The sequence below is a fragment of the Chelon labrosus genome (assembly GCF_963514085.1).
Source record: "Chelon labrosus genome assembly, chromosome: 1".
Classification (NCBI taxonomy): Eukaryota; Metazoa; Chordata; class Actinopteri; order Mugiliformes; family Mugilidae; genus Chelon; species Chelon labrosus.
This window is the reverse complement of record NC_140337.1, coordinates 20512463-20537332: the sequence shown is the minus strand read 5'-3', so window position 1 is coordinate 20537332 and position 24870 is coordinate 20512463. Positions and strand designations below refer to the sequence as shown.

At 47.7% G+C, this 24870-nt stretch overlaps 3 protein-coding genes across 7 annotated transcripts in view; 1 reads left to right on the top strand and 2 right to left on the bottom strand.

Annotated features, from left to right (window-relative positions):
* The window catches only part of dock11 (dedicator of cytokinesis 11), a 77442-nt gene extending 76317 nt beyond the window's left edge, over positions 1-1125 (bottom strand). For all 4 annotated transcript variants that reach the window (XR_014699049.1, XM_084544083.1, XM_084544085.1 and 1 more), the window contains exon 1: positions 657-1125. Coding sequence is in view for 3 of the 4 variants with exons in the window: in XM_084544083.1 (XP_084400209.1) it covers positions 657-761 (105 nt within the window). In the remaining variant the exon portion in view is untranslated. The remainder of the gene's footprint in view (positions 1-656) is intronic.
* A 1910-nt stretch (positions 1126-3035) lies between these two features.
* On the bottom strand, positions 3036-6901 carry haus4 (HAUS augmin-like complex, subunit 4). Its single transcript, XM_084552471.1, has 9 exons — positions 6703-6901; positions 6323-6462; positions 5992-6123; positions 5341-5481; positions 5137-5233; positions 4436-4581; positions 4164-4294; positions 3666-3734; positions 3036-3575 (listed from the first exon to the last, which is right to left on the bottom strand). Exons 1-9 carry the CDS (start codon positions 6758-6760, stop codon positions 3389-3391), a joined length of 1101 nt encoding a protein of 366 aa, XP_084408597.1. The 5' UTR covers positions 6761-6901; the 3' UTR covers positions 3036-3388.
* A 1897-nt stretch (positions 6902-8798) lies between these two features.
* fxr2 (FMR1 autosomal homolog 2) lies at positions 8799-24868 on the top strand. Of its 2 annotated transcripts, none has more exons than XM_084549894.1 (17): positions 8799-9534; positions 12231-12283; positions 13168-13261; positions 13681-13752; positions 15514-15662; positions 15778-15871; positions 16097-16213; positions 16304-16474; positions 16568-16646; positions 16804-16913; positions 18543-18629; positions 22272-22491; positions 22582-22761; positions 22890-23084; positions 23181-23288; positions 23385-23473; positions 23571-24868. In XM_084549894.1, the coding sequence occupies exons 1-17, from the start codon at positions 9484-9486 to the stop codon at positions 23679-23681; spliced, it is 1980 nt and encodes a 659-aa protein (XP_084406020.1). In that variant the 5' UTR covers positions 8799-9483; the 3' UTR covers positions 23682-24868. The 2 variants fall into 2 exon arrangements, with proteins under 2 accessions (XP_084406020.1, XP_084406019.1); XM_084549893.1 differs by having other exon boundaries at positions 16804-16961.
* The last annotated feature ends 2 nt before the right edge of the window (positions 24869-24870 follow it).

Here is a 24870-nt window from a genome sequence, read left to right as displayed (position 1 = left end):
GGAGAGCTGCCACTCACTCACTCATTCATTCAAAGCGTTTGTCTTGCACAACCGCCGTGCATGAATTGCACAAACAATGCACGGGCTGTTTTTTATTTTATTTTAATTTTTTGTGCAGGGTGTTGCAATTTCCAGCAGCCAATAAAGAGACACAGCACAGCTCCCATCCTCTCTCTCTCCTCAAGGCAAAGCAAGGCGAGGACAGGGAAGCCATGCTGCAGCTGTCCAACTGGCACTGCTCCTCATCCGTCCAGGCAGCCGGGCCAGCGCACAAAAGGAGAAGCACAGCAGTGAAAGAAAGAAAAGACAGAAAAACATGTGTGGCCGTGGACAATGTCACACTATTTGGTAATGGCGGCAAAAAAGAAAAAAAAACCAAAAAACATATGGGAGTTGAACTCGTGGTGTAGCCTATAATCTCTCCATAATGACCCCTGTGTGTTAACAGCGCACGGGATAATGCAGCTATAACGGGATAGGTGAATAAAAAAAAGTGTGGAATTAATTCATATAAGAAATAAAAGTGTGGATTATGTGAGGATAAACTGACATTTAGACATTTAAACGCCTTCCTCATTGAGGGGGGGACAGACACAAGGGGACTTAGTAACATCCACTCCACCACACACGTTTGCTTAAAAACGACCGAGACTCACCACCAGGTCCACGGTGCCCCTCACCGCCTCCGACACGCTCTGCCGGACTTCCGCGGCCGTCCCGGGTTTGCTTAACCTCTTCGTGAATTTTCGCACCTCGGACATTGTCCCTCCCTCCTCCTCCTCCACCCCCCTTTTTTTCGGTTATAATCCACTTCTTTACCGGAGGACGCGCGGGTGTGAGCGCATGCCGCGCGCGCGCGTGTATATACCGGACGGAGCAGGGGCAGGCAGCGGCGGCGCTTGTCTGGTGACGGGCCAGATGTTTGGAGTTCAGTGCGTCGGGAGGTGAACCAGCCAGCGGTTCAAGAGGCGAGGCGAGGAGGGGCCGGGTCTGCTGCTGCTGCTGCTGCTGCTGGTGATGATGATGGTAATGATGAAAGGAGAGCAGAGAGAGGTGGTGCGGGGAGCAAAGCGAGATGCTTCACTCCTACCCACTTCCGTTTCTCCCCGGCGGAGGCAGACTCATCAAAGATCGTCAACGAGGGAGGAGTCACTCTCTGCAAACGCAGCAAATACGCAAATAACTTAAAAAAGCACCTTTTCTTACAATAGGTTGTGCATCATTGTTTTTAATTACACAATTTCCAACTAAACTGCCTCTGCTAGTTATGAAAAAGATTAATTTACCAGTTATTAAAAAATAAAAGTTAATTTAATTAAATTAGAAGATACTGTATATGTGTGCCATATGGTATTTGTTTTTATTTAAAAGAGGAGCCAACATCCAGTCGTAGTTGCAAGTCCTGTGTAACATTGATTTTTAAAAAAATATATATATATATATATATATATACACACCGATACAGCAACAACATTATGACCACCGACACAGGAGAAGTAAATGACATTGACCATCTTGTGGCAATTCAGTGTGTTCTGCTGGGAAACTTTTGGACCTGACGTTCATTCATGTGGATGATAGATAGATAGATAGATAGATAGATAGGTAGGTAGATAGATAGATAGATAGATGGATAGATAGATAGGTTTTATTTGTCACATGCACAGTTATACATAGTACAATGCACAGTGAAATGTATTGTTGTACCTGCAGCCAGTAGTAAAAAAATATAAGTACTACAGTAAACAGTAGTATGCACACAAGGTAAGCAATATAAGTGTAATGTACACCGAGAGAAATAAAATAAAATAAAATATAGACTGTAAGACTCAAGTGTAAACTTAGAGGGGGGTAGTTGTATATGTACATAAATTTACAGTATTTAGCAGCTACATGAATAAAGTGCAGTGATATTTAAGTCCAGTTAAGGCTCAGAGTTGAGCAGGCGGATGGCATGAGGATAAAAACTCTTCTTCAGCCTCTCAGTCTTTGTCCTCAGGCATCGGAAACGCCGGCCTGATGGCAGTAGAGAGAAGATAGAGTGTCCAGGATGTTACTTAGACATGTACTACCCACCTAGACCAGACCAGGCACCCCCACCCCATAGCACTGACACTCCTTGATGGGAGCCAGGCACACAAAAAAACGGTTTAGGAACAACTAAAAACAAAACAAAAAACCATAAGGAACAGCACAAGTTGTTGACCTGGCCTCCAAATTCACTAGATCTCAAACTGATCAAGTATCTGTGGGATGATCCACAGAGGGCCCCCTCCCCTCGAAGTAGCCCCCCACTAACAACATCCTGTTCCCAGACACCACAGGACACCCTCAGAAGGCCCATGTCCATTCTCTGATGAGTCACAACTGTTCTGGAGCCACAAGGGAGACCTACACAATGTTAGGATATATGGTCATAATGTTATGCCTGATCAGTGGCTGATCATTTCAATTATAAAACACTGGTGTTGTCCAGTGGCAGCTGCAACTTCTGTGCAACACTGAAAGTTATTAATGAATAAAATGTGTGTGGTTAAAAGCCACAGCAAATGATAAAAATGTGAGAAATTCTGCCGTTGAACTCCATCTAAATTGATAGTGTACTGCCATCTAGTGGGCGAGGCTGCAAACTGCAGTAGAAACTCTCAGATATTTGGCCTACATATACAGTATTGCGCCGAAGGCAGAGGATGTAGGACATGCTCCATTTTCACAAATACGTCCTAAATTTTCTCTTATTAAAGCTTCTTCTCCAAACACCGAGCGCACCCACTGTGACGTCACGGATAAAATCCCTAAAAATAAGCAACAGAAAAGACTGGAAAATAAGAAAATAGGAGCATTTGAGGACACAGTTTCATTCATCTTCTATACAGCACTGTGTCTTCTAAGGGGAAAACGTATTAGCAGCATCATTTACACCTCCTGGAGGGAGCGGATGAGCGCCGATGCACTTGAACGACACCCATTACAGTATGTGAAAGGACCGACGTGCCCGGGCCTGTCTTGTATGCGTTACTCCCTCCGTACAGATGCAGTGAGAACAGCAGTCAGCCAAGAAGAAGCATGTCCCATAAAAGTAGGATATTATTCAGAGCCCTGAAGGTGTCGTGATCTTTATTAATTTTCTCACCTAATAATATTGTACATTCATGTATAAAGTGAGGTAAGGTGTTTATAAGACAAATCTCTAAACAGATGCTTCTGTCATCTGAGAAACGTGAGATAAAACTGCCTTGATCCCTAATTCGGTTTGTATGGACGTAAATAAAGCAGATATGTTGAGGAGCTTAAAGAAAATTTATTAAACAACATTTTAGCATCTCATTCTCACACACTGTGGACATTTAAACGCGAGCCGCTTGTCTCAGCATCAGACGCGACATCTTTACTTCTCGCTGTACTGAGCGAACTCCTTCAGGGCCCAGTCCTTCATTTCCATCTCCTGCCGTAACCTGCAGTACTCCTCGGCCAGGGCCTCGAATTCCTTGCCCAGGATCTCGAAGGAGGCCAGCTTCAGCTCGACGGACTGCTTCTCCGCTCTGCAGGCCCTCAGCTCGGACTCCAGCGCCTCCCTGCGATTGGAGCGCAACCGACAAAAAAAAGCGCGTTAGAGCTGCAGGAACGTCGTCTCAAAACCAATCAAACAGGAACGCAGACGTCACCTTATTTTTCTATGAGCGGCTATGGAGTCGGGTGTGTACGTGTCCAGCTGGATTTCCACCATCTCAGCCCTTGGGAGGAAGGAAACAATAAAACATGAGGAACAGGACCGCTTGTGTGTCATGTTGTTGAATTTAAACCACTACAGGAAGGAAATACTACTGACTGTCAACACTTGCATATGCCAACATTCATTTATCTTAGATGTTAGAGCTGGGAACTACGACAATAAATGTATTTCAGTACAAAAAGAAACCAAGGTAGAATGCAGTGGGGGCTTGCTCACTAGCCAGGCTAGCCATCGTTAGCAATAGCAGTTGATAACAATGCATTATGAGGTGTTTTTATGTCCACAGATAGATGTTGGACAGTAAATAGAACTTCCCAAGCATCTAATCCTTTCATTCTGTATTTATGCTCCTTATAAATGTAACCAGAGCATTTTAGCAACGTCACTGACGCATGTATTTAAGCAGGCAAAAGACCTGAGAAGAGCTTACTTTATCTTCTGTAAGACTAATTCACATTTGCCCTCAAAGTAATCCAATTTCTTCCCGTCTAACTCCGTCTGGACCTTCAGCCTGTGGTCCAGGACGAGAGACTGGAGAAGGCGGATGCACTTAGTCAGCTCCTGGTTCGGGGAGAGAAAGAACACGAAACACCGGTTGTGGGCTGAGCTCGTCTGAATGTTTTAGCTTAGAAGCAATTTCCGCTTCAGTTTTCAGATTGTACCTCGCACCCGTTTGTGATAACAGTTTATAGGAGCACTCACAGAGAGGTAGAGCTGCGTCTGTCTTTGCAGGAGAACTCTGTTTTCCCGGCAGCTCGCCTCCAGGCTCTCTGCCCTTTTCTTGTCTTTGTCCAGCTGGGCCGACAGATGAAACAGCTTGCTGGTCTTCAGACCCTCGCTCTCGTTCTCTAGACAAGATTAAAAGACACCGTGCAGCATCTTGAACACGGAGACGCCAGATTGACTTAACCAGAACCTCAATGAGAACAGAACTTGTTCTACACAACGAGTACTGAATCTTTCAAGAACACAATAGAATAAGAAGTTCTTTTCTCCCAAACACCATAGACAGCACTGAAGTCATTAATAGAGTAAAATTAGATGTTTTCAACTTCACTGCCCACGTCATTTTTGAACAACTTGTTGTTTTATGCCATATTTGGAAAAAACACGCACAGAAAGAACGTATTTTTGCCAAACTAAAATAGTAACATTACACTAGCACTAACATTTTGATTATGAATGTCTTATCACCACCGCTCTTAATCACAAAACTGGTTCAGATCTGGTCAGTCTAGTCTTATTAAGGCATTTTTATCATATTAGCAGTGAAATGCGACCTGTAATTGCAGCCGCTGTCTCAACGCAGCACAGAGAATGATAAAATATTTCTGAAAGCGAACACAGACGTCGAATTTCACACTTCACCGCGGCTCAGCCTCATCTGCTTTCGGTTACTGTACCCCGTTCTGGCTGACAGTACGACAGGAGGCTCAGACACTTCTCCTTGAGATGTTTCTCCAGCTGTCTGGGCAGACTCTGCCTCATTCTCTGCACATTCTGGTAAAGACAAGAACAGCACCAACGGTTTTATGGGAGATCTCGGGAAAAACGGCTAATTGGATCATAACTCTGCGCGCCGACGGACTTCTGCGTCCATGACTCACTTTCTCCGATGGCACGAGGTCCGTCACGTGCCGAGCGGTCAGCCCCAGCACGGTGGGCTGGTCCTGGTTTGTGGTGCTGCCGAGATCCAGCTGCCTGACGCATTGAGACACCAGCAGACACTTCTCCATCGTCTCAAAGAACTAAACACAAAGTGATTTGTTACGGTTGTGTTCGTTTCTTTTACCACCAGTAAGCGTCATCAGTTAAAACACTTCTTCTATCCCATACTTGTAGGCTGCAACCTATGTTTTTATTTTAAAAATCTAGCCAAGGAAACAGATATAGCTGCTCTTTAAAAGGATTTCAAATTGTGACCTCCGGCTGCAACTGGGAACTATATTTTTAATGTGCAAAAAAAATAAAAACGTGTTGTCTATGATACGAATTCAGGCCTGGGACCTTTCTGTGTGGAGTTTGCATGTTCTCTCTGAGTCTGCGTGGGTTCTCTCCAAGTACTCCAGCTTCCTCTCACCGTCCAAAGACATGCTTGTTAGGTTAATTGGTGATTCTAAATTGGCCGTAGGTGTGAGTGTGAATGGTTGTCTGTCTCTCTGTGTTAGCCCTGAGATAGACTGGCGACCCGTCCAGGGTGTACCTCCGCCTCTCGGGCTTCAGCACCCCCCGCGACCCCTGTGCAAGAAAGTACCTACCATGTTCTGGTCTGGGGGCACAGTAGTGTGGTGCTTCCTGACACAGTGATCCTGGATCATCTCCTGCAGACCCCGGTGGAGGCTCTCGGAGCGCAGCCAGCGACACCTCTGGCTCTGCAGCTTCTGTTCAGCCTAGAGAAGAGGCAGCCACACATACTGAAGTCAGCCTGTGCACTGTGCAAGTAGTAGTAGTAGTAGTAGCAGCAGTAGCAGGGTTCTCTAAATGTTGTTGCAGCTCTCGTTGTCCGCCACTAGAGGTCAGTAAATCACAGATTACTGTTTTGATTGAGTTTCTATGGTGAAAACGTAGAAGGTGAATAACCACGGCTACCTTGTCCAGCTCTGTTTGCAGGGGCACGGTGAGTCCGGTCTGGTCCACGTGTTGAGCCAGGGTGGCCAGGAGTTTACAGAGCTGCGGGTTCTGGGTCAGGTCTTCCTCTGTCATGTCACACAGCGGGAAGGATGCGAGAACTGACCCGGGACGACAGTAAATAATACGACTTATTATCACACATATACAACAGGGGCTAGACTACACTGTCACTGTCAGGGGTTTCAGACAGAAAAGCACAACTTAAACTACAAAACATACGTTCAAAACGTCACATCGTTAGTTAAAAGCTATGGAAATGCAAAAAAAACAAAAGGTAACTTCGCTCTAATTCTGAAATACAGAAGCGTAAAGCAACAGTTTATTTTTTATTTTCTCACCCTGCTGATGTAAACTGTCTCCCTTCCCGAGCGACGTTATCTCGGCGCCACCTGACATTTTCGGTCTAACTGTTTCCACCCCGGTAGTCGAGAAATAAAAAGAAAAGCTCTGAAAACGCCAGAAACGAAAAAACGGGCACTTCCTGAATCAAGTTGCGCGCGTCTCTCAGGAGGCGTTCCCATTTGCTGGCGCTGGCCCACGTGGTCACTACAGCTTCTCGACGTACGCGCACCGGGGAGCGCGCACACGAAAATCCAGAACTTCTCTAAAACGATGAATGAAAACTACCTTATAATAACAATATCATCTCATTAATGCACAATACAATCTTCACTGAAATCAATAATGGTTAAATAAAGTGTGGCCAATGTTCCTATAAATGTTAAAATATATATATATAACAACAACATAACTACAATCCAATGTAAAAACAAATTATTTAAAACTGCGTTCACAGATCAGCTCAGATATTTTCATATTCCTTTGACACTTGTGATCATGTCAGTAGCTTATCCTACCTCCACACACAACATGGAAATGTGTGGTTGCTCATAAACACTCAGCTACTTATAATCAGTACCTAAGGATCAGGAGGAGGTAAAGGCGTTCATCACCTCAAACATTTTCCAGTCAAACAACTTCTCATTTTTTGAGTCTTGTCAGTTCTGGAGCTGCAAATTAATAATATATCATCTGATCAGACCGTGTATTCCTCGTTGTACTGCGTGCGAAGGCAGTAAAAGTCGTTTCTGATGCATGTTCTCATCCATATTATGTAAATCTCAGATTGTTCTTAACCCAAACCATCTGGGCCTTGCTGCGTTGACTGTTACTGCTCCAAAATAAGACTGAACAGAAGCACACACACACACAAAAATAAGTGCTTCTTTAAAAACAAACTGGATGAAGGAGATGTTTAGGATCGATGTGAGGAGATTTCGGGTCCCAAGGAATTGAAACGTGCTCTTTAAATCTCACCCTTCATAGACCTTAAGCTGCATTTGTTCCCTGCATTCGTTTCCTCGTCCACAAATCTTAAATTTGATGTTTTCATGCCCCTGGCTTGGAGCATCACCTGGCACTGGCATGTTGGTTTGCTGTTAGGTAAACGCTGACTAGGTAAATATCTCAAGCAGATGTCTTGCTTTGCTTTATTAAGATCTCAATAAAGTTTTTGCACTCCTCTTAATTTGTTCCACTTGTTTCCGTCATTGCTGATACGAAAAGGAAAACTGATCGAGTGGTAATGTCCTTTTTTATTCTTTACGACATGTGTTTGAAATGATTATTTCAGCTCGGGGGACAAATTACTTTGGATGCCTCGCTATTTGTCGGACTGTCAAGTCAAGCGACACTGTGCAAAGGCTCAATCATCTGATCAGACCCCTTGTACTCCTGATGGAGAAAGGATCCTTACACATTGCATATGATATGACATCTGGGGTGCTACAATTATTCTTGTACTGCGTGGGCCTTCCCCCGTGACCTCTGGCCTCTCGTGAGTGCTCCTCGCAGCTGTTTCCTCGCAACAGTCCTTGTCCATATGTGGTCCTCGGTCTCGGTGCAGCTTTTTTGCTGTTTTGCAACGGTGCCCTTACCTAAGCGACCAGCAGTAGTTTTGTGGACTCGCGTGAGGTGATATAATTTTCCACACATAGAAAACCCTGTAAATGTAATGTTTTTCTTCTCTTTTTTTCCTCAGCGTGAACATGTGTGTTTCTGCCATGATGCGATGTAACTTTTTCTCAGTATAGTAACTTCACTCCAGTGCTGTTTACACAATAGCTGGTGGTCCTCAGTCATCAATGAGTGGGCAAAATCAGATATGGGAGCCAGTCACTTTGAGTGAAATTATAATTGACACGGGATGAGGCCTATGGATTCTGTTAGGACGCGACTCTCTGGGTTTTATTGGTCACGGTTGTGGGACCAGCCCTTATTTTCTGAGCCAATCAGCGACAGCCAAAGTTGATTGACGCTGCTTTCGGCCAATCATAAGCTTAGGTTCTGTAGTGGGCGGGCCTTAGCGTGGAGGGGTGGGGTGTTCGAGGTCATTCAGTCCCTCTCTGATTCACTCTATCAGCGTGTGTTTGAGGGGACGGGTAGTTGGAGTAAGGAGTCGCCGGGCGGTAGTGCATCACCGACGCTTTTTTTTTTTTGGAGACGCCGACAACTGCACCGCAGACTGAAGAAACGGCCCCCGGTGACGACTTCTGTGAAACTGTTCAACGCCGCGACTGCGCCACTCGCACGACCAGCAAAACGCAGCCGGGCTATCAAATGCTAGCCTGCTAGCATCCCCCCCTTGAAAACTGACGGGAATCAAGGTGTTGATAGCTAGCCTCCCAGCTAACTGCCCATCAGCTAGCATCCTCCTGCCCCCTAGCATCATTAGCTCGTTTTCTCCTCCTCGCGCACGTCGAGACCTCACCACAGCTCGTGGCGGTGCCTGTTTCCAGGTCGCGAGCGCCGAATTCCCCCCCCCCTCCCCTTCCCCTCCTCCAGTTCAGAAAAAAAACGGACAACGGTTCCACCAACTGACTGCTGCCGTAGCTGGAGACAGCGTCTGCGTTGCATTAGTTGACACCATCACACCCATCTCTCTCCCCCCCCAACCCCTTTCACCTCTGCCCCCTTCTCCTCCACCCGACACACTGGAAATCCACAAGCGGCCGGAGAGCGGCGAGGAGCCGGCGAAGCTGGGGCTCGTACCGCTGCCGGACTCTCCGGGAGTCTTACCGGCGACGGACGCGCACAGCCGCGGGGAGCTGCCGACGAGTATGGACGGGCTGGCCGTTGAAGTTCGCGGCTCGAACGGGGCCTTCTACAAGGTAACCTGGTAACGGGTCGTGGCTTCCATTCGTGCACGTTGAAAAAGTTTTCTTTCGCGAGCGGCGGCGGTTAGGTTTCGCTCTTCCGAGCCCAGCCCTTTGCTAACCCGTTGCTCGGCTAACGCTAGCTTGGGTCCGGACCTGGCGAGCGGGGATGGTTTTGCCTTCCATCAGGGGTTGGCCATTGTAGGGTGGGCAGCTAGCTGTGGCTAGCAGCGAAGCTAGGTACACTTGTCATCACCGTGCATGGCCTGTATTTCTTCGTTTTTAGCGACTGTCACAACAAGGTTATGTAGCTTTTAACGTGCTCTCTCAACACACCGGTTCGCTGTGAAAGCAGGAGACCAGCAGCTAACCAAGATAGCAGTTTTTTCTGCGTGCAAGTGTGATGTGATGCTACATAGAAGCTCACCAGACTTCATGATTGTTTTGTAGCCCAGCCCACGTTGTTGTTTTTTGTTTTTTAGCTACACCATTGTACCTTGTTTGTTGTTTATTGCCCCGGACAGAGACAACTAGAAGGGACACTTTCTGTTTCAATTCTGCCAGATCTGAGGGAGAAACCAATACTTAAACCTCCAGGCACATTGTTTAAAGCCACTGTTGCTGCTGTGTCACTGCTTGTTCAAGACATAACCCTGTAAAGGTGGCCTTATGATGACTTCACATGTTTGCCTAGTAGTGGGCCGTGCAGATGATGTTCAAGAAAAGAAAGAAAGAAAGAAAGTTGCTTGCAACCTGAGCTGACCCTTTAATTTGTCGATGAATTTGCAAATAACCACCTCCCTTTCTTTCTTTCTTTCTTTCTTTCTAGGCTGTTTTTATTTTATTTCATTCCTCCTTTTAAAACACACCTATACACGGCCGTGTGCTCCGTCTTTTCCTCTCTCTTCAGCCCTTCAGGCCGGTCGGCCCCCCGAACCACATGGCGGTTTCAGCGACCCTATATTTACTCCCCTCCCTCCCTCCCTCCCTCTCTCTCTCTCTTGCTGCTTCACCTGTTGTTCTGTTTTTTAACAGGGTGACAGTTTGGCTCTGGCGTGGATGAACACTTTCCACTAACTCGTCCCCCTAGTGTCACGGCCTCTCGTTCTGTGGACGCGTTGAGCCTAAATGTCATGATATACCTTTTGTCCTTGATGCGAGGTGTGAAAGGGATATTAATTTGCCTCATTCGACTTGTCGTCACCGTTTTTTCCTGTGTAATCATGAATCAAGATCATGTTTAGGAACTTGTTAGGGCAGCACAGTCTGTTTATAGTCTGTCTTATAGGACACGAGAAAGTTAAGAGTCTTATTTTTTGTTTCCACACTTCTGCTTAATGGCTAACTCTGATGCAGACCTCAAGTTATTGTGTATTTTGTTGGCCACTTGTGTTTGAAAGCGTGCGTTTTATCAGTTTGGGAGAGAATAAGGTCGACATCTCGGTCCCAGACGTTGGTCACCGCGCGGGACGGCACGCGGAGGACGAGAGGCCTGTGCGGACGGCCGCTCTCTGTCCCCTCGTCTTGCTAGAAGGAGGGCTTGCCTGCCCTTTAACCTGGCAGTTTCCCCTGCCCTGGTGGAAGCGAAACTTAGCTTAGCTTGGCGGGGACCGTGCACAAGGCAGCTGTCTCCTCTCCTAACGTGACCCCCATCTCCCTCCCCCCCCAAGGAAATAATTGGAGGATGAGCACTTTTTTTTTCAGTCAGACCTGTTGTCACCGCTTTTTCCAGAAGCCGGTCGGCTCAAATGCGTGACTCTGCAATGTGAGCAGCAGACGGGCCCTCCGCCACTGGCGTAGGCGCCGGGGCACACCGTGAACATTAACCTGAATCCTCTTAGAACACGAAGGAAGTCGTGAGTCGTAATCGTAGTTTATGATTGTTCGACTGTTTTAAAAGCGTGTAAAAACCCAACTGCTGCGCTCTCTCCGGGTGCAAAGCCGGTACCTTCTGAGCAGGTGAATCCACACACCCCCACCTACACCACCACCTCTAAAACCCCCGAGCACGGTTGCAGCTGCAGACGCCGTCAATCCGCTCTGTCCCGTATATGGCGGTGTCACACCGAGAGACCTGCCACACCCACCGGTTTCCTCCTGTCTCGTCTTTTGCTCGGCACTTTGCTCGGGGGGTGTTAGTAAAAAAAAAAAGTTAATAGCACGCCGTGACAGATTTGTGGACGGTCGTGATGGACATCTCTCGTAATAGCCGTCTGCAGACTATCGCAGAATGTGTCCATATAGGATCGAGCCCCTGCCTTCCCCTTTGCTCTCATGAAACCTTTCCCCGTGTTAAACTATTGTCTTCCAGCTTTCCCGAACAAAAATAGAGGAGGCTTGTGTGCGTTTTGTATTTATTTTTTTTAATCCCGCTTGTGTACCGAGTGAGAGAGAGAGAGAGAGATTTCCAGGCTGTCTGCGCTGTCAGGAGGAGTCAGTGTTCCTCCTCGTCACTTTATCCGGCAACACAATTCACAGCCAGAGAATAGTGTCAGCGATGTGATGTCTTGGCTTCTGAAAAAAGAGCCCCTAGATGCTCTTTTTTTTGTCTCGTCACAGTGTTTGGTCTAGCCTGGCTTTACAAACCAGCTGTTGTTTACACGCACAAAAAAAAAATCAACAGCCGCACCCCAACCAACGTCCCCCCCCCGTCTCTCTGTTTGTGCATTCGAGGGATAATAAAATTGTTTCCGTCTGGTTTTTCTTTTCAGGGTTATATCAAAGATGTCCACGAAGACTCGCTCACGATCGTGTTCGAAAACAAGTAAGTTTGCTCTTTGTTTCAATCTTTAATCTCTCCTCCCGCACTTCAGTGAACATTTCCGACGACTCGTCACAGATTGTACCCAGGCATTTTAAAACTGTCCCCTTCAGCACATGTGCTTGGGATGCAGCTGTCCATACACGTCTCTAGCGGTTTTTTCACCCCTCCTGGTCGGCATGCTTTCCTATACCGATAGTCCCACCTACTGTCCCTTTCTGCCACCCACCCATCCACCCTCTTGGTCCCTCTTTATCTACTTGGCTCCGAGTGCAGATCAGGGTCTTCCTAAAAATAGTGAAGCGAGGTATGCGAGGCAGGAGAGGAGGGGGTGGCAGCGGCGGCCTGTGTCATTTTTGGGATGGTTCGTTCCCCCCTTCCTTCTCCTTTTACTTTCCCCCGAGCACATGGAGGTGTCAGACTAGCGTGTTGTATAAGATAAGATAAGATAATGAATGAATGAATGAATGAACCACACTTTGGGTCTTTAATGTCAGGAAAGAAAGGCTTTTAAATTAAAAGTCTTCAATACGAGCAGGAGACGTTTATGGCGCCCTTTTGAGCTATTTCCAGTTTATAAAGAATTAATTAAAAGGACGGCGTACGATGAACATAGCCACTAACTGTCCGGACGTAATTTCTTGAACTTCTTCATTAAACTTAATGGGCCATTTTTCCGCTGATTTTCATTACGTCTGATAATGTGTGCTTGCGCGGCGGTGAGTGGGTAAACACGGCGATCCGATCTCACAATGACAGAAGCAAGAAACAAAACACGAGAGCGCTCGAACCGTGCGGCGGCGGCGGCGTTTAATTGCGTTACCTGCGACTGTGTTGATAAGCTGACAAGTGTTTTTTTTTTTTGTCTCCCTCGTCTCTCGCCGTAGCTGGCAGCCGGAGAGACAGTTGCCCTTCAGCGACGTGCGGTTGCCTCCGCCGGCCGACTACAACAAGGATATCGGCGAAGGAGAGGAGGTGGAGGTGAGGCCTGCCGCTTTTGCATCTGTCTGAGTCACTGCGCGCGCCTCGTCTCGCCGGGGCCTTGCTCTCTTTGCACTTTATCAGACAGGGTGTTGTTGAGTAGTGCTTTTTAAAAGCAGCAGGCAAAACAATCCATGTTTTCAGCATTTTCTGGTGCTTTACGGCAGCAGATTAGAACCTAATATGATGATGTGAAATGTTATTGTCTGTTGTAGAAGTTGCAAGTATGCCCATATTAGTTATGCATCCTGAATGCTTTACTAAATACTCAGTGGTGATAAAATTTACAACAGGAAATGGTCATTTGGTTGCTGACTTCGCAGCGGCTTTCTCCTCTTGTCGCCGCGTCTTCCTCTCCGCCACAATTTAATGTGCCCCGAGCAGTTTCTTTGTTCATTCACCAGTGCGTCTCCTTCCAGGTCTACTCCAGGGCCAACGAGCAGGAGCCATGTGGCTGGTGGCTGGCCCGGGTCAGAATGATGAAGGGCGAGGTAAGTGCTCTCTTATAAGAGCCTGGGTTTTTTTTTTAGGGGACTTTCAGATAACCGCTTTAATGCGCAATACGTCGGGGGAAAATAAAGCGTATCCCTTTCCCCCCGTTAATTAAAACGCCACCAAACTACGCTAAGATAATGCTGCTGCTACTAAAGCCGGCTTTTCATGTGCAGAAATACTTTTAAAACCCGCACTGTTGTCACTTAATCCGCTCCTCGTTCGCCCCCCCCCCCCCCCCAGTCTCCACTCGGCTCGGCGTTGGAAATACGCGAGCAATTCAGTTGAAAAGAACTAACATCGTTGAGAACACGATGCCTTCTGTCGGTGATAAGATCCGGCTGCGCTAGCTTCCTCTTTGCTGTCAGTATTTAATAATCCCTAATAGAGGCTAAGCAGTCACCTTTCACTATCTCTCTCTGTTGCATTGCCAGTAAGTGTTTATTGAGCTCTGAGTGCTGCAGTGTGCTCCGTGTAGGGTGAGTACAGGTGGTTAGCGGTAGCATCAGGAGTCCTGATTGTGTCTCTCATGTTGTGCCTTCAAATGACACGTCTCTTAAGCCCAAATTATGCTTCCGCGTTGACACAGCGCTTCCGTGCGTACGGACCTATTACGGACCTATTGCGTCCTTGCGGACCCCCGTGCGTCCTACGCAAGGGCCAGACGTGCACCTCCCAAAAATCCTCGACGCGCGTCGAGGCGACGCAGCAGCAACGCAGCGGCAACGCAGCGGCATTGGCTGTGATTGGTCCGCTAACTACATCCGCTGGAGACCGCTTTTCCGGTTTCCACTCATAAACATAATTGTCTCCTTTGTCGTGCCCTAATTTGCAATAGAAGTATTTCTTCCTCTGCTTGAATAATTTGGAGCTCCAACGCCAGTCTCTCTGTCTCGGTGTCCATCGTTCACTGTGACTACGGCAAAAGCCGGAAGGTAAATAACGAAGCGAGATACGTCACAAGAGTCTTGGTCGGTCGGTCGGTCACAAAAAACCATAGCGCCCTCTACCGGTGTGGCATTGAATTGCATTTCGACACGTAAACCCCACGCAGAACCATCACGGTCTCACGACTGCGTCCGAGCAACTGCGTGGCCATTGCGTGATCACTACGCGGAAGCATAATCTAGCCTTTACACCCATGCTCCCTCTTCACGCTGACTTGTTGTGTCAAAATGAATTCACACTAGACTCTGTCCAGTAAGTACATGTGGCTTATTTTTTTTAATTTTTTTTCCTGATCATTTCAACCAATACTGACTCGCATGAGCTGCAGGTTGAATAGTGGGTCAGTGGGATATGGAAAGGACGGCTTTGCGGTACTACGTGCCGTGGGAGTCGCTGCTGTTATTTGGAGCAGTCTGATAAGAGCCTGCAGGAATGTCTAGCACTGACTGATGGCTTTAATTCGGTCCTTTGAGCCGCGGAGTGTGCGGTGTTCATCTCGCCGCTGCGCTCTTCTTATGTTTTTTTTTTCTTTGTCTACATTTTTTTATTTTTATTTTTTTTTCATCTTTCCCTGCATCTTATCCTCTGGCACGTGTTTCTTTGGAGACGGTTGCCAGGATATGATGCTGATGATGGGAAAGGAGTGTAAAAAAGACATTTTAGTTAAAGTATTTCATTCAAAGTGAGAGATGCGTCGAGAGACATCAGTAAATATTAATTTGACTGAGGCACGGTGATGTTTTCATCTGATATTTCTTGTGTTTTTATTAAAAAAAAAAAAAAAAATCTGTCTCCCTTTGCGCCATTTCCAGTTCTACGTCATCGAATACGCGGCGTGCGACGCCACGTACAACGAGATCGTCACGGCGGAGCGCATCAGGCCTCTCAACCCCAACAGCCCTTCCTCTCGAAACTCCTTCCACAAAGTCCCCATACCCGTCCCGGAAGACCTGAGGGACATGTGAGTCTTGGCGTTATCGAGTTACATGCTTGACTTTAATTCTGCCTCTGAACGTCAAACGAAAGCCGAAGCGACTGACTGTCCCGTTTTGTTGTTTTTTTTTTCTCGTCGACAGCTGCGCAAACGACAACATCCACAAAGACTTCAGGAAAGCTATCGGCGCCAACTGCATCTTCTACAGTACCCAAACACACGAACTCATTGTGCTGGTGAGTACTCGGGAGCAGACGCGCTCTGGAGAGGCACACTTCAGATGTATAAATGAGAATGCAAGATGACGCAGTGCACCCAGTTTTATGTCCCTCTACCTGTTCCTCTGAGGTCTTTTTATAAGAAGGAGCAACAAACATTCAAGACTCTTAACTTGTTTTGTAATGTTTACTTTAATGTAAATGAATTAAATTGAATTCCTTTACTGTCGTCTTCTTCCACAGTCTACAAATGAAACCACAGTAAAGCGTGCAACACTTCTGAGTGACATGCACTTCCGCAGCATCCGTACCAAGCTTATGCTAATGTCCCGCAACGAAGAGGCCACCAAACATCTGGAGGTGAGCTTACTCTTTTTCTACACACCCGTAGCTTGGATTTGCACAAAACAAAAAAACCCAACAACAACTATGTGTTTTCCACTTTTCCAGACGAGCAAGCAGCTAGCGTCTGCATACCAAGAAGAGGTGAAGGTCAGGGAGGACCTGATGGGCCTCGCCATCGGCTCCCACGGCGCCAACATCCAGCAGGCGAGGAAGGTGGCCGGCGTCACCGCCATCGAGCTGGAGGAGGAAAGCTGCACGTTTAGGATCTACGGAGAGGTACGCCTCTTAACGAGCCTCTGCTGTTTTTTTTTTTTTTCCTGGCTACGTTTGTTCTTGTCCCGGCCTGAAGTTGCGTGCTCTGTGTTCCAGACCCCAGAGGCGGTGAAGCAAGCTAGAGAGTATCTTGAGTTTAAGGAAGACTACTTTCAGGTACCCAGGAATCTCGTAGGTGAGTGAGCCCGGCGCAACATTCCCGAGAGAGCTCATTTTCTCGGCGATGACATCTCGCTTCGTCGCCACGCCGCAAATTCCCCGTTACGGCCGCACCACCCTCCCTCCCTCGTTGTGACGCCCGTTTTCTTTTTATTCCGCCCCCCCACCCCCAGGAAAAGTCATCGGCAAGAGCGGCAAAGTCATCCAGGAGATCGTGGACAAGTCGGGCGTGGTTCGCGTCAGGATCGAGGGAGACAACGACAAAAAACTTCCCCGGGAGGAGGTAGGCAGGCAGGGGGCTGGCAGGGACGACACTGCCAACGGCAAAGAGGTGAATGGACCGTTCGGCCGGACTCCCAGTTTCCTACAACCCCCCCTCCCTCTCTCTTCTCTCTTCCCCCCCCACCCAACACTTCCACACTCTAAAACACAAAGCCGTCTAACTGCAGCAGAGTGTAAACGTCCCATGTGCTGTCTGCTTTTTGACACTCTTCTTCCATGCTGCTGCTTCGTCTCTCTTGTTTTTTTGTCACGAGCACTTAAGTTTTCATTGCTTTCGGCGCGCACACAGCCCCCGCCGCACAGCGTGTGTCGCCTATAGAGGATGTGTGGGCCCTTAGCTGACCTAACCGTTGTTTCTGTTTGTGAGTGTGCTCCATGTAGTTTTTAAGCAGTCATTTCCAGAAATGGTCTGTAAGTCGCCACTAACAATAATGTTTTTTGTGATCTGAACTGTTTCCGAACTGAATCTCCCCCGACACTGGCTCTGAATATTTAAAATGTTGATCGTCAGCCTTCCTGAAAGACAAATAAATAAACTACTAGAGACTAAACTCTTAACAGGCATGCAAACTCCTCACCTTTCGGCGAAATTCGCCGTTTTCAATCCAAATTGGGTGACTTATGTGATTCGTGCAAATCCGAGGAGAAAATATTTGGGGGGGGGGGGGGGGGGTAGCCTACTCGTTGACTTTTATTTTAATATATTTTAATAATATAATAATATAATGTTCTATATACCGTAAATCCTCTAATATTGGCCTGTATTCCATTAGCGGCCGGGTCTCCAACATTTGCCGGTCTCGCTGTCAGCGGAGGTAAATAAAGGCCGGTCATCTCGGCGGGTCAGGGTTTCGGCGGCACGGTGTGGGAGGATCCCCTCAGCGGGACCTCTCCCCGGCGTCGGCCGGCCCCCGCCGGGCGCATTTCCTCCGTGGCGGTGCGCCGCGACCGGCTCTGGGTCGACCTGGAAGTGCTCGGGGCGAAGGTGGCTCGTCGGCTCCGGCCGCGAGCTTTACAGCGACCCCCCGCATCTCACTTGGGGTCCCTGGGGTCGTGGAATCAGTGCTCACTGCGCCCTCTCTCCGTGCGGGGAGGGACGGGTCCCACTCGCTCCCGGCGCGACTGCCGACCGGCAGCGGACTCACTGTCCTCAGTGCGCTCCGACCGCGTCGCGCCGCTCATTTGTTGTTAATATTCTGTATGCATACCATGTTATGGTAACGGTACGTTTTCAATAAATGAACCTAGTATTTTATAGGTTCAAATAGACACAAAATCTTGTTTTTATTCATTCTACTCGTAGTTCGTTTTGCTCAAATAGAAATTAAGGCCTGCCTCTAATTCTGGCCTCCTTCCAATAAAGGCCTGGACCGCGATGTGCTTGAGTAAAATAAAGGCCCGGCAGTGAAATATGCCCTTCAGGCCCGAGGAAAAACAGTTTCAAAAGTTTTTTTTTTGGTAAAAATTAGTGAATTTGTAGTCTGTTGTCTTTGTAAATCTCTGTTTACCAAGGGGGGGGGGGGGGGGGGGGGGTGTTCGTGGCCATTTCCCTCTTCACACTCTTCTCACCTTTTTGACCCCTGACCAGTTTGCATGCCTGCTTAATTTCTTCTTCTTTGTGCCTTATTAGGGCATGGTTCCCTTCGTGTTTGTGGGCACCAAGGAGAACATCAGCAATGCTCAGGCTCTGCTGGAGTACCATGTGTCCTATCTGCAGGTAAGACAGCCTTTCGCTTTCACCAGTAGATGGCAGCACCACCCTTTGGATCTACACTGGATCCTCTTTTACTCCATTTGAACTGTGTGCACTTGATAGAAGAAGAAGAAGTATACTTCTTAGAAGCACAATTCCCGTTAATGTGATTTGTGGCACGGTGGGCGTACGTGCGGGGGTCGTCTCATATTGGTCACCTGTCTCCTCCCACCAGCACCACATGAGGAAAAGCTGCTGAGAGCGCCTCATTTTGCCCTTACCTCATGTGCTTTTATAAATAGCCCCCCTCCCCTCCCCTCCTCTCCTCTCTCTCTTTGGGGTGGGGTGAAGGGTACGCTGGAGTGTAGATTACCAGCTATCTGGACCCTCGGCTTCCTAAAATAACATTGGACCCCTCTGCTCGGGGCCTCGCTTCCTCCACCCCCGCCTCCAACACCTCCCTTGAGGATCAGCTGTCATTGGTGGAGACAGCTGTCACGACGTGAAGTTAGACCCCCTATCCCATCCACTTCCAAATCTCCCACCAATAAACCACCATAGAAACTGCTGCTGTCACTGCTCTGCTGCCATTAGACACCATTACTCACTCCCCTCATTTATGAAGTTGCCTCATGTGGAATGATGATACCCCCAGAAGTTAATTGCTGTCCTTTTTTTTTTTTACAATTACTTTTATCCTTAATCTTCCGTTTTGTTTGTTAGAGGCCTATGACGGATAGTACTGGTTGTCGGTGTTATATGACTGCAATTTAGCATTAGTCATTATCCCCCTCCCCTTGGTTCAGCTGGTGAATTAACCAGATGAGTAGTCCGTCCAAACCTTTTGACTCAAAGGAGCTGTGACGCTCTCGTAGCTGTTCTTACACCGCACGATATGCTATAAGGGTTGTCTGTTGTTTAAAGTAGGGTTGGGCGGTATGAGCAAAATCTTATATCACGGTATGAGTAATTTCATATCACGGTAACGGTATATGTCGCGGTCAGTAGAGTTTCGTCTTCCGGGTTGCCAGCTCTGCTCTAGTTACCGCAGCTGCAGCTACGAACGTGTCGGATAAAAACATGTGTAACGTTACTAAACCTAAAAGACCTCGTTATGAATCCGAACTACGTCGTGACAAAGTCCGGAATGGCATGGAATTGACCTTTGGCTAAGCCCCGCCCCCCTTAGTTACTGTTGCTACGTCCGACATTCTCTTCTGGGCTGTGGTTTTCTGGTTATCTATAAGGCTCTGGTATCAACATGGCTTATGCTGTGACAGCTCTTCCTGCTGAACTTTTGTCAAACTTTTATAAAGCAGCAAATAAAGTGTCCGATAGAAGTAGGCAAAAGGGGCTGCAATATGCGTTCGAAGGCTATATTCAGGACATACAAGTGAAACGCAACGAACAACAAGGCATCCAAACAGAGGCAAAAGCTACCGGTCACAGTCAAAAAATTAACCACCGCATATCCTATTAATCGAGACGGAGGCTGGGACTGACAATATCAAGGAGCAACACTGTTCATGCAAAGCTGGGTACGTCTCTATTCACTTCTATAATCGTTATTACGAAGCAAACGGACTAACGTTACGCACGTATAACGTTGTATTTCTTCAGCGTGTGCTAGCGTATCAACAACTATGCAACTTAAGCTGTAACGGTGATGTTTTGGTTAGCTCCACAGGGTTTTGCGCGCACATCATTGGGCTTATCCATACCCTGGATATATATCGACAGTATAGCCTGCCGAGACCGAAAATATGAGACGCCTGCGTTAAAGTCAATGGAGCGCTGTGGAAAAAGTGTCGGACCCCTGTGGGAGCTGTGATTGGTCAATCTACATTCTAGGGCGGGGCTTAGCCAAAGGTCAATTGACCCTCGACTTTTGGATGCTATATTCTACCATGTTTGTTGGTGTAGGCTAAAAGCCCCGTGCTTCCGTACATATAGACAGTGGATTTTCCATGTTCGCCCGTGCTAAATGCGTTCATAAAAAGCTTTATATCGCACCACTAGCAGGGTATGAAAACAATCTACGTTCCGACTGAAATGTGGTATTACAGTACATCTTTACGAAATATTTGGCTAATCGCCATTAGTAAATTTTTGCGATACGTAATTACTTCGCAAAACATCTCTCATGAAGCATAAACTTTATTAACAGAAAAAAAAAAAATTACTGTGTAGGACTCGTCACTTGCCATTGGAAGCTCCTTGTAGCAGCCTACGTTCCTGCCGGATCCTGCAGCTTAGCTGGCAACCTCGAGTCAGGGGGGAGGGGGAGGGGATACACCGTTCTACAGTATTTAGAAAGTGATTGCAGTACCAGTTTTGGCCACAATCCTACATACGGTTCCTTTAAAATAACCATACTGACGCATTTGATCGTTTTCCTCTTTTATTTTTATTTGCTCACAGCAGCATAACATTATTTTTAAAGAAAATATCTTTTGGCTTTCATGATACTGCTTCGCATGTTTTAACTTTAAGTGGTGGAAGAGGTTATTGGTGTTTCCGCCTCCAAGCAACAGTCGCGCAACACCCTTTGCACTTTTTGTCCGTTCCACATGGGTGGGTCGGGCTGCCTCCGTTTCCTCGTGACGTTCACTCTCCGCCTCCGCCATGATTGTTACCACCCAGGTCATAGACATGTATAGAGATAGACGCGTCATTGACTGTGGAGGGACGTGCCTACAGCGCCGCCATCTTGGTACAGGGCTCGCAGAGGCAGCGGTGCATGAACATACGAAGGAAAGAGGTACTCCTCAATCTCAAAGTAGAACTATTCGCCGAATTTTGGACCGATTTCAAAACGTATTGAACTGAAAATATGGTTTTACTACCCAAATACAATTTTTACTTAATGTTATCAGCAGACTAGCTTCTGACAGAGGATTGTAAAGAAAAGATGCCGGACTTCAACTGAGCGATTTATGATCACTTTTATTGTGTAGAAACCCCATTCCTCCATGGATGTAATGCACTGTAGGAGCGAGTGGCCCTGTTCCAAGATGGCCGCCCTGTAGGCACGCCGCTCTAGTAGACGGCAGCGCTCAATGACGCGTCTATCTATATATGTCTATGACTCAGGTAAAGTTGTTTCTTCTTCTTCGTGCTCATGCGACCGCGCCGAGCAGTCTGCTGCAGTGCCCGCAGTGCCCCGTGTGTCGAGGCGGTGTAATTACAGTGACTCGGAGAGACGCCGCAGACATCTGCTCTTTCTCCGGTATAAACGGTGTTGCAAAATCTCTACCGGTAGACACTCTTATACCGTCACACGGTGTAATACCGTCATACCGCCCAACCCTAGTTTAAAGAGGTTTAAAGAAGTGAGGGGACAGTTTCCATGTCAACGGCTGTACTTCTTACGTTCGGAGTCTGAAAGGGAGCAGATAAAAATATGACTTTAATCATTATAGCGTTCGATGTTGCTTTAATCTTTTGGCATGATCTTGAGTCACGGATAAAATAGGTTCTGTGTTGTAATGGTCACAAATTTAACAAGTTGTATATGTTCATCTGCGCAATTGTTTCCCAAACATGTACGTCAATAAGAGGAGGGCATCTAGGTGTAGGGTGGCGTGCCGGGGGAGAGCGTGTTTCGTTGTGTGCTGTTGAAATATTTCGGCTTAATCCCCTACTATCCGTTTCCCCGTCCCCCAGGAAGTGGAGCAGCTGCGCCTCGAGCGTCTCCAGATTGACGAGCAGCTCCGTCAGATCGGGGTCGGGTACCGCGCGCCTCCCAGCCGAACCGGGGGCCCCGGTGTGGAGCGGGAGAAAGGCTACCTGACGGATGAGAGCAGCAACTCGCTCCACAATTCTCGTACCTACGGGGGCCGCGGCAGGGGACGCAGGGCCTCCAACAGCCAGTACTCTGGATACGGTGAGAATGACGGAACCGAATAGTGACGTCGACTTGAGTCGTAGGCTTTGTGTAATCGCCGTTTATGACATTTTTCTCTGCCTGACGCAGGCACAAACTCGGAGCTGTCCAACGCTTCTGAGTCAGAGGACGTTAATGACCGAGACCAGAGGCCCCGTGGCCTAGGCAGCGATGAGAGGGGCTCCCGACGGGGTGGCAGGGGCCGAGGCTCTAACTCCGGACGGGGCCGTGGAGGGCCAGGAGCCAAGCCTTCCAACTCCATCAGCTCAGGTAGACAAATGTTCTGCTCTAAATCAACAAATCACATTACTCCCCTTAAGATTTGAGAGCTTTTCAAAATTAAAATAAGCGTAATCCTCTTCTGGACACTTCATAACGTCCGTTTTTGTCCTGTCCAGTGCTGAGGGACCCAGACATTAACCCATACTCCCTGCTGGAGGGCGAGGGAGAGCTTGCCGAAACCGACGTGGGTGAAGGCGCGGGAGGAGACCGCCGCAGACGATCCCGGCGCCGCCGCAACGACCAGGAGCCCAGCGTGATGGACGCCGCCGCCGAGTCGGACAGCCAGGCGGGCCCCAGCGAGAACGGCCTGGGTGAGCGCTTCAGTGTCCCCGTTCGAGCCTCGCGAACTCGCAAATTTGTCGCTTTGCTTTTCATAACTGGACGTTAATCTCTGACATTGACACTAGACGAGGACGCCCGACCCCAGCGCCGCAACCGAAGCCGCCGCCGCCGTAACCGCGGCAACCGCCCGGAGGGAGGCTCGGCCAGCCGTGACAGGCAGCCAGGTGAAAGTGGTGAGTCACCGTGTTTTGTTTTTTTTACGAGTATTTTTGTCCCTTAAGGATGAAAATAACCTCAAGCTCTTTGTTAACACGTTTCAATGTTTGCAGTGACCGTTGCCGACTACATATCCCGTGCCGACTCCCAGAGCAGACAGAATTTACCCCAGAAAGAAAACCACGCTGGCCCCGAGCCCAAGGTAGATAGAAGCAACACACACACTGACCCCCGGCGTTACTTTTTATAAATCAAAAATTTGAAAGGTGATGATGATTCTCAACCCGTCGCACCCACAGGAGAACGGCACCAGTGCCAAAAAGGACGAGCGAACGCCCTCCAAGCGTTCCCCCAGCAATGGCGTGACCTCCGCCAGCGAGACCCTGACCTTGGTCAACGGGGTGTCATAAAGAGACGGCCCCGCCCCGCGCGAAACCCAAGTCTAGAGCAAGACTCCATGGCAAACTCTGTCCCTGCTTGCATTAACTTAAACCTTAAACAGATGAGTGAAAAGTACCTGACAAAAATACCTGAATTCATACTATGAGAGTGAAAAAGTACACAAAAAAACGACAAACGCATCTACTTAAAAACACACGGTAACGGTGTATGCTATCCTATCTATCAGTACTTAGTGCTTATTTAAAGAAAAAAACAAAAAAACAACTAGCTTGCCAAAAAAGAGCTGGTGGATAATGACTTGATTTTTAAGAATACTGAGAAACACGAGTAACAGGACGAGACTTTCTTTTTTTTTTTTTTTTTTTTTTTCGTTGTTTTTCGAAACGGTTGTCTTTATTTGTGTCTTATTATTTTTTTTTTTGTTTGTTTGTTTCGTTAACGTTATTTTGTTCATTGTTTATCACTGGTTTGGACTCGGCGGCGGTCGCTCTCTCTCTCTCTCTCTCTCTCTCTCTCAACCAAAACGTCTCTTAACAGTGTTACCGAGCAGACAGGAGAGACGTGAGCTGTAGGGAGTAGTGGCGTATGAGCAGACGGTCCAATAGCTTATGTGACGCGATGTTCGCACACTGAACCTGGGCGTAGAGACGGACGGGCGGGCGGACAGACGGATGGACGGACAGATTGGAATACTGATAGACATTGTGCCTTGAATTTGGAAAAAAAAAATAAAATAAAAAAAAAAAAAAAAAGACTTTTTAGTTTTTCCATTAAGTTTGTTCTTGTGTCCAGAGAGGAGGAAGAAGAGAAAGGAGCGTTGTTCTTCCAGGTTGTTTTGTTTTTGATTGTTATGTTTTTGTTTTTGTTTTTTTTTTGTTTTTTTGGTTTGAAGGCAAGAACAGACCTGTGAGGGAGTGATGAGTGATACAGAAACAGAGAGTGGCCGGCCAATGTGATAGGGTGGGGGGGGGTGGAAAAGGAGAAAAAACACAAAAAAAGTCTGGTGCCAAACACAAAATTCAAGGCGCTTGTCCTCATTCCGCGTTAGAATGGATGATTAGTGGCGGAGGCGGAGGCGGAAGCGGAAGTGGAGGCGGAGGCGGAGGCGGAAGGTGTATATCGGGGGAGGGGTCAGTGCGCGTGTATGTGTGTGTTTGTGTGTGCACGGTTGAGATATTTGGCAACCACAAAAACGTA